Source organism: Macrobrachium rosenbergii, chromosome 55, assembly GCF_040412425.1.
Source record: "Macrobrachium rosenbergii isolate ZJJX-2024 chromosome 55, ASM4041242v1, whole genome shotgun sequence".
NCBI lineage: Eukaryota > Metazoa > Arthropoda > Malacostraca > Decapoda > Palaemonidae > Macrobrachium > Macrobrachium rosenbergii.
Window position 1 is genome coordinate 79,032,663 of NC_089795.1, and position 9,895 is coordinate 79,042,557.

The 9,895-nt window shown below is 37.0% G+C and overlaps 1 protein-coding gene across 1 annotated transcript in view; it reads right to left on the bottom strand.

The window, feature by feature from the left end:
- Window positions 1–5,219, bottom strand: part of LOC136835481 (cilia- and flagella-associated protein 53-like) — a 15,009-nt gene extending 9,790 nt beyond the window's left edge. Inside the window, exons 1-3 of the mRNA XM_067099046.1 lie at window positions 4,965–5,219; window positions 2,060–2,141; window positions 236–351 (exon numbers count right to left, since the gene is read on the bottom strand). Coding sequence (XP_066955147.1) covers window positions 236–351; window positions 2,060–2,141; window positions 4,965–5,089 — 323 coding nt within the window. The 5' untranslated portion in view covers window positions 5,090–5,219. The remainder of the gene's footprint in view (window positions 1–235; window positions 352–2,059; window positions 2,142–4,964) is intronic.
- Window positions 5,220–9,895: the final 4,676 nt, after the last annotated feature.

Sequence of the window (9,895 nt, forward strand, 5' to 3'; positions counted from 1 at the left end):
ATTCGTTTCAGTAAGCTAAAAATGGTGCGCTAATAAATCAAAATTGTAAGGTACAGTATTGACAGCTAAAAATCTGTATTGTTATACAGAGAAGCTCACAGTTATATTGGCTGTTGAATTCAACAAGTAATGCCGTGAGGTTAAGTAGCAGTCATTGCCATACCTAGCTGTTGGTGACATATAAATCAAAATGAGAGACCAAATTAAATGGAAAATATTTGATCAGACGACTAACCTGTAGTAATGACACTGCTGCTTACGCCTTTGTTCGTCCGCCCTAAGAACGAACTTGACTCTCTCGTCCTCCTCTCGTGCTTGTAACACCTCTGCCGCTTTCGCTCTTCTCTCGAGCTGGAAAGCAAACAAAAAGAAGTGAAAATGGCTGTTAATTTAGACTGATTGTAAATTTGTTCTTTCATTTCAGCAAGTGCATCTGTCCTATCTCTTCACCATGTGCATCTGTTCTTTCACTTCACCATGTGCATCTGTCCTTTCACTTCACCATGTGCATCTGTTCTTTCACTTCACCATGTGCATCTGTCCTTTCACTTCAGCCTGTGCATCTGTCCTTTCACTTCAGCCTGTGCATCTGTTCTTTCACTTCACCATGTGCATCTGTCCTTTCACTTCAGCCTGTGCATCTGTCCTTTCACTTCAGCCTGTGCATCTGTTCTTTCACTTCACCATGTGCATCTGTCCTTTCACTTCAGCCTGTGCATCTGTCCTTTCACTTCAGCCTGTGCATCTGTTCTTTCACTTCACCATGTGCATCTGTCCTTTCACTTCACCATGTGCATTTGTCCTTTCACTTCACCATGTGCATTTGTCCTTTCACTTCACCATGTTCATTTGTCCTTTCACTTCAGCAACGTTCAGTTTTATTTTGATTTTTTTGGGAGCTATTTTGATTATGTCTAAATTTATGCTATAAATAATTAACGTTTTCTTTTAGGAAATATGATTGTTTTCACTACAGTGTTCAGATTTTTAGTTACTGGAATTGCATAAAAATTTTAGATGCGGTTCATGTAATTTTAAGAGCTGTTTTGTTTGTGTCCAAATTTATGCTATAAATAATTAAGGGTTTTTTGTTTCTGTTTTTAGGCAGTGTGATTGTTTATACTAAAATGTTCAGCATGAAAAATTAAGATGTCGTTCATGTAATTGTGAATGGACTAAAGTCAAAAGAAATATACATAAACGTGACATTGGTGATAAAACTTAGGTTTCCCTGTATCATTTCCCATTTAGGAATTTACCTATTAATTTCCTTAGAAATATCCTACTAAATTTTCAATCCATAGCTCTTGAAGATCACAAAAAGTTTCTTTTAATGCATATGTGATACCTATTCGGTTGCTGGTCCGAAAGGATATATTCTTTTAAGTGTTAGGTGTTTTGTTTCCGCTGGCTAAAAAGTAATTTTCATTTTATAAATGGTTATTGCCTGGCAAAATTAAGTAAATTAAGTTCACTCATTTAGTCGTGAATTTCACGTTCATATATTATTATGGGATCACCTCATGAACTGAAAATTCGCTCCTGGTCAAATAATCCTGGTTACAAGAGTCATTTTCATTTTCTTTATATTTGAACCTCTCTCTCTCTCTCTCTCTCTCTCTCTCTCTCTCTCTCTCTCTCTCTCTCTCTCTCTCTCTCTCTCTCACAAAATTATTAGCTCTCAGTCGTATTCCACAAAACCTCATACTGGGAAAATTCTCTCTCTCTCTCTCTCTCTCTCTCTCTCTCTCTCTCTCTCTCTCTCTCTCTCTCTCTCTCTCTCTCTCACACACACACACACACACACACACACACACACACACACACACACACACACACACACACACACACACAAATTTTAAGCTTTTAGGCTTGTTCCACAAAACCTCATACTGACAAAAATTATTCTCTCTCTCTCTCTCTCTCTCTCTCTCTCACACACACACACACACACACACACACACACACACACACACACACACACACACACACACACACACACACACTGAAGCCATTACAGAATGAGTTATCATTTCTTGTAATGAAGCTCGCTCCATACCCGCTCTTTCTCCACTTCCAGGTATTTCTGTTGAAGCTCTTGACGGTAATTTTCTTCCTCGTGATGGAACAGGGCCTTTAACCTAATAGAAGCCGAAAAAGAAGGGAGAGAATGTTGATTATATTTTAAATATTTCATAAGTATTATTTATGGTTTCTTATGATTTTCTTTTTAAGGTATTTGTGTGTGAATGAAAAGAAATCTTGCTTAGAAAACAGTTTTGAGATAGTGAGATTTACTGCTAAAAGACACACGCCCACTTCTCATATATATATATATATATATATATATATATATATATATATATATATATATATATATATATATGTGTGTGTGTGTGTGTGTAGTGTGTGTGTGTGTACACAGAAATACATGCACGCATACATACTTATCCACCCACGAATATTAAGCAACAAATATTCTTGATGTTCAAATCGCTGTACCCTTGGGGCATAAATTATGTGTGAAGGGAATTATGTCACCAAATTAACACACCACTTTAAATACTCAGATATTAAGCCACAATACCCTATAGCTATCATTTGACAGGAATTTGAAAGCTATTCCCATGGTAAAGTGAATTCCATAATAAGGGATATTTGTGACCTAATATTTGAGAAAATAAAAAAGAATTTATGCGTGAAGTAGTGGCAAAACTACCGTAAAATAGCCAAGTGTCACATACATATCGCTAGCTTTCATGGTGGGAAAGGTTTAATATCGACTTTCTAGGTGTTGAACCTGAATTCGACAGGAATATATACGGTAGAATCGAATTCAGCTTTTATTTCTCTTGACTGTTTAGTGGATAATCCCCCTTGTTGCTTCTTTATAAAACCCTGGCCCTAGTTCGAATATTTTTTCAGAATAAAGACCGTAGGTAATTATGAGATAACTGAATAAGGAATTTTTTAGTAAAGTATAACTACAGTAGGAAACATGAATATGGTCGTTACGCTGAAATGAAATGGAAGAGTACTTAAGTGTGATAATTCTGTCATTTCAGGTTTTGTTCTTGTGATACGACAGGCAAATCAGGCAACATCTCTTACATAAGAAAAAAGATTAAAAGATAGACAAAAAGCACTGAAGAGAATGTAGCTGTTCGAATTTGAGGAATTTTATTTAAAAGAATCCTACTAGTGTTCCATAAATTACGTACTACGAAAGGGGAAAAATATCGAACTTTCCAACACTGAATACGGTCCTAATGAACTCTTACTTCCTTGGAATCGAGCCGAGTGCTTATATTGTCGACTGGATGGCTAAGTGGATCCTCTCGACATTGATGATGATAATAGTGAAACGACAGGAAGAAGATACGGTAGAGAGTGGGTACACCCAAGGAACACTTAAACACGTGACTACGGTTCGTTCTCTTGCCTCGACGTGAATTACGGGTAATGAAAGACTGGGAGAAATAATGTGTTGTAAGAGAGAATCACTGTGGTATTATTTTGAATATGTAAAAAAGTCGACTTCTGGCGTTATTGTGGACGAACATTTTTGAGGTGGCTGTGAATGAAAAGGGTTTAAAGAAAAGGTACTTGTTATACTCAACTCTCTCTTCTGTCATGCTCATTCGTTTTACAGTCATGCTTCTTGCAAGCATGGAATAAGTAAGGGTTGCTTGTCTCTATCTTTTTCTTAAGAGATATAGCAGCTCCAGTCCTTCGTGATTTCTAAAAAAGATTTGAACACTGATTTTTGCCGAAAAAGTTGATAGACTGAAGGAAACTAAAGGATTTTGCGACTGATCTTTGCTCAAAAAGTTGATTGAATGAAGGAAACTGTGAGTTTCTGGAAATGTTTTGATAATCTGTAAAGGTTATTACTTTGCTCAAGCCTTTACATGTTTGTGGAAGTATTCCGATGGGATTATTTGCTTTTTTTCATAGATAGGACGTACTTAACTACATCCGCCCCTTAAGCTCGTTTGTGCTTTTCGAAATTTTACCCAGAATATTGCATTAGTCACAAAAATCTCTTTTGCCAAGGGCACTTTTCTTGGCGGATAACGATAAATAATATTTAAAAAATGCCAAACGGCTGTGAATAACCAATAAATATACTGTATTGTCAAAGAGAGAAATAACCAAACAATTTCTTTTTATTTATTTTTTTTTAGATTGAAAAAATGGATAATAAAAGAAGTAGAGCTTACAGGTAAAGGTTTCAGGGGAAGTACGTTATAAGATGAATAAAATGGTTGAACCTGTTCTAACAAAAGGGTAATGGCTGCCATCCCTGTGCGTCAGTTTCTTTGCAAAAATATAAATGCGGATAATGATCATTATACAAAAGATAATCTTGTCTCATCATTTGTATGACACCTGAATGGATCTCTTTCATGCGGTGATGACGCACATTATCGCCAATGAGATATTCCTGTTGCATTTAAAGAGGGTCAGAGCAACATGAATACTTCATCTGATTGAGGATATGATGAAGCGAATAAGTGTTACACAGTGCAGTTCTAAATATGGTAAAAAAAAAAAAAAATCACAGGTGAGAAGAGTTGTTTGATATGCTTAACTTCTCAACTTGGCGAGTCATCACACCCAAATGCTGTCTCATTGCGTGAAGGAGATCTTGGCTGAATGATCGATGTCTTCGAAACAAGGACGCAGAAATCTATACTAAGCACACCAACGATATTACTATCTTATAATAATCCCCATTAAAAAAAAAGTTTATGTTGCAGAGATTGAATATGTATTACTGTAGATATTTTTTTCCACTTGTTATAAATGGATTTGCATACTGTTTTCTAAAGTGTGACCTCCTTTTTCAGATTGTCGAAGGATGTTGCTAAAACGGACGACGGTGGAGAGTAACGGCAGACAGAGAACAAGGTAAAGTGATATTCATCGTTGTGATCACGGTGATCGTTGTTCATTCGTACCTTGATCGTCTCCTCAGCAGTTCTCTCATTCGTTCTTCTTCCTTGGCTGTCACAGCTTCCAGAAGTCTTTGGGCTCTCGTTCGCCTCGCGCCAACGGCCAACCAGTCGGTTTGTCCATCCGCCATCTTAATTAGGATCTGGAAAAGAGGAATAGTGAAAAGTTCGAGAAAGAGAAATCCCAAATTATAGGCCTACGCGCTTTGCGAACGAGATAGGGAACTGTCTCCGTGCTTTGCAAACCAGATAGGGAACTGTTTTGCGAACGAGATAGAGAACTGCTTCCGTGCTTTGCAAACCAGATAGGGAAGTGCCTCCGTGCTTTGTAAACCAGATAGGGAACTGCATCCGCACTGTGCACACCAGATAGGGAACTGCGTCCGTGCATTGTAAACCATATAGGGAACTGCCTCCGTGTATTGTAAACCATATAGGGAACTGCCTCCGTGCTTTGTAAACCAGGTAGGAAACTGCATCCGTGCTTTGCACACCAGGTAGGGAACTGCCTCCGTGTATTGTCAACCATATAGGGAACTGCCTCCTTGCTTTGTAAACCAGATAGTAAATCGAGAATTAATTTATTAGAATAATAGGATTCTACAATTAGCGATCGCTCGCTGGAGGTCGAAAGGGGATTTAACCAAGGCCCTTGGAATCCTGTTTTTGGATTAATGTGTCCGCCTCTTGTATTTTCCGTGACGTTGAAAAGTGAACAAGACTAATAGGATGCCATTAATTGAAGGAATTGAGACAAATTCCCAAAGTTGTTTACGTTTGGTTCTCAGAGGCAGAGATTATCATTGGAGAAATAAGTTTGCGATCACTCCATTATTTAAAATTCATCCTGTTACGAGCTGGCTGATTTTTTATAAGTGTTATCCAAGGTAAGTTTTTATCTTTCAGAGATGCTGTATATTTTAGACCACTGAATTAGTGTTTTCGTGTATAAATATGGTATAGATTTAAGGAGATGCCTGCGATTATCATAAAGAAAATTTTTTCGTACAACTAGACATATTTAAGACACTTCCAGTAAAGCTTCTGGGTCCACATTCAAGAGTGATATTACAGGCTGACTAAAAAGCTCACCAGAGTCTTAAGAAACTCTTTAAAAAATAAAAACAGGTTTTGTGTTCAAAACAAGTTCGTGTCTCCCCGTTCCCTTTTGGGTGGGTTTTCAGGAAGTCGAAAAAGAGAGGTCGCAAAAATAACTGGGTCACTTCCTCTGAAAAGAGTTTCCATTTTCGGAGTTTGAGTTTAGAATATTTTTCGTGGGATTGAGACCTGCCACAATTTTAATGTCATATTTTTGCAATAATTATGCACAGACACACATGCGGAGATTTAATGTGAAGATGAAGATGCGAAACATTTTAATGGTGAGATTTAGTTGATGAGAGAATTTTTTATGCAAAAACAGTATTACTGATTAATAACCATCCCTGAGCTTCAGATTTCATTAGAAAATAACCTCACCTCTTGCGTTTTTTTTTTTTTTTTTTTTTTTTTGACATCAGTGGTCATGGGTCTGGCAACCTCACCTTATATACGGTATGTGAAAACGGAAGTGAAATCACCTCGGAAACCACTTTCTATGGGGAAAAGGCTTTTTTGAGTAGATAATAGTAATAATAATAATAATATTTATTTTTATGTATATAATAGTAGTAATTAAAATGATTCATGTTTATAATTATGAACAATAATCTTATTGTTAATAAAAATGTCTGTACACATTTTTTGAATCAGGAAAGTCACTAACTGGCATTAGTACTACTAAACAGTAAAAAAGGGTGTCTTACCTTGTACAGTAATTTTTATGTCATCTGTGCACAATGCTAATGGGCCCCTGGGAGTCGGTAACAACGGGAAATTACTGCAGAAATAACTTCGGAATAGTATCAGTATTTCGTTCGGTTCTGTTCTATAATGTCTCAGCGAATCATGCAATTGTGGGAGTCTAGTCTAGTGCATGTAACGAAACTTATGAAAGTTACGGAAATGGTAAAATGGTAATGGTAAACTTGCATCTCTTAAGACATATTAGAAGGGGTATATGTCATGTAATCGCATTTTGTTTACAAGATGGAAAACAGTTTTTGTCGTATGACCTCCACAAGGGAAAACAACGTACTGTGTGCGTCGTTGGTTACCATGGCAACGAACTGGCGCGCCATCTACCAGGTTGTCATGGTAACTAAACCAGTCTTCACGCGAATTGGACCTTTCTTACGGAAGGTCTTCAACTTTTTTTTTATTGCATAATACGCAAAGTTTTTTTATTGCATAATACACAAAGTTTTTTTACTGCGTGGATTTCAATGTTTTAAATCTGTTATGTATAATTTTAACGATTATTAAAGAATTGAGGTAATCACCTCAATTCATTTCCGGTATTTTAGATAATGAGTATTTATCTTGTAAAATCTGCTGAATTTTTTTTTTTTTAATTTCAGCTTAATTATTTGGGCCATATGTATAGTTTGCCCGATAATTGTGACATTTGCTCTGTTTCCACTGATTTTTGTCAAGTTTTCCAATAAGTGTTTGTCGTAGTATACAATATTTACTCGGCTCTTGAATTTCTGTATACATATATTTCCCAAACTGATTATTCAGAGTTGAGAAACAACATGTCGTGTTCAAGCCCCAGAATTATTAACCAAGTTATGATTATGAAATCCTGTACTAGCTATCTTAATCTTTCTGAACTTTATTCTTCAATCTGCATGTTTATATTTATGCAAATGGCAGTGCAGCAGCAACTACACTTTGAATAATCGGATGCCGACAAATAAGAAAGAGAGAGAGAGAGAGAGAGAGATTTGTTTGTCACGAAAAGAAAATGTGGAGCTTGTGTCGTCAGCATTTCTGATAAAATACTTTAAGCCAGAGGTAGAATAGCTCCAGAATTATTCGTCGATATCGGAGAGAGAGAGAGAGAGAGAGAGAGAGAGAGAGAGAGAGAGAGAGAGAGAGACTTTATAAGCACAGGTTAAATTTTACGTCTGATTTTCATTGATTTTTGTCATTTAGTTTGATTACCACTCACGTTCCATCATCATTAGCTGCCATTATAACCTCTGGTAATCTCTTATGTGTCAATAATAACATTTAAGTTTATTAAACCCGAACAAGATTGAAGCTTCATAAAATAACGGCGGTACACATGATTGAGTATGCATGTGTCTATGCTTGCGGCATAAAATACCGACGGTACGCGTGTTTGCGTATGCATGTGTGTGCTTGCGGCATAGAGTTCCGGCGGTACACGTGTTTGCGTATGCATGTGTCTGTGCTTGCGGAATAAAGTACCGGCGGTACACGTGTTTTCGTATGCATGTGTCTGTGCTTGCGGCAGAAAGTACCGGCGGTACACGTGTTTGCGTATGCATGTGTCTGTGCTTGCGGCATAAAGTACCGACGGTACGCGTGTTTACGTATGCATTTGTCTATACTTGCGGCATAAAATACCGACGGTACACGTGGGTGCGTATGCATGTGCTTATGGTTGCGGCATAAAATACCGACGGTATACGTGTTTGTGTATGCATGTGTCTATGTTTGGGGCATTAAATAACGACGGTACACGTGTTTGCGTATGCATGTGTTTATGCATGTGTACGCGTGGTGGCGCGTTTTCGTTCGACTTCCTCAACTTCTAGTAAAGTACCGTGATTTTGTTCGAGGTTCATTGAGTTCCTTCCAATACCGTCATTTTTTCATTCAAGGTTAACTTGGAGATCGAAGAAATAGGAAAGCGAGATAATATACCCGATCAGTAATTCTGTACTGAAGATCAAGGCCAGCCCTTGAACTTGGCAATCATTCTTATGAGACATAATGATGACAAATTCCTCCCTGGAAAAGCTCGACACCCTAGCTGGAAAAGCATTAGTCATTATGATTCGACAGCAATTGGAGCGTCTGGAACAGAGAGAGAGAGAGAGAGTGCGTAATTTAGGATTTTTTTTCCAAGAGTTAAAAGACGCAGGAATTTCAAAGACGCGTGTATGGAAAGGCTTGCTCTTGCGGAATTTTGTCTAGTAATTGGAGGGTATTCACTAATTGTTTTAGATTAAGAAGACTGAGTGTTTTGAAGGTACTGTCTCAGACGTTCTTTGCTAAGTGATTCATAGAAAAGTAACTTTCACCACAAAGTAAGGGGTAAAAGTTTGTGTGAACATGTGGTATGCACGCGTGAAGGTTTTCCTAGAATTGAATTGCAATCTTTTTTCCTAGTATGGACACTTATTCATACTTTTTTATAATTTACACAAAATTATATATACATATATATAATATATATATATATATATATATATATATATATATATATATATATATATATATATATATATATATATATATATTAATATATATATATATATATATATATATATATATATATATATATATATATATATATATATATATATATATATATATAATGCGGTGCGTGTTTTTGTGATAGGGTTGGGGATCGATTGTATCTCCAAGCAGTGGAAGACTTCCGACCGTTGCTCTTCCTGATTTGAATCGGACAGATTATAGTCTGTCATTCGTCCTTCCTAACTCACCCCCCTCACAGCTCTTCCATAGTCACTGGGTCGATACGAACATTTGATTTCCATTGAAGGGGTAAATTAGTAGTGTCCTTTCCTCCCGCTTCTCCCACTGAAGTTGGGAAGAGGTTGTGCATTTGTCAGTTTGCTTGTTCCTTTGATTGCCTGCATGATATCTTATAAGGGCCATTGAAGAGTTGATTAGATCTATTTGAGACGGATATGAATGCTGATGTGGATAGGGAAATCGGCGTTTCTTACGCTAAGAATACCCTGCAAGATTATAGATTAATAATTTCAGTGGTATTTTGTGGAGTGGTTTGTTACGAGCCAAGAACATTTGATTTTGTTTTCGAACGAATACTTGGC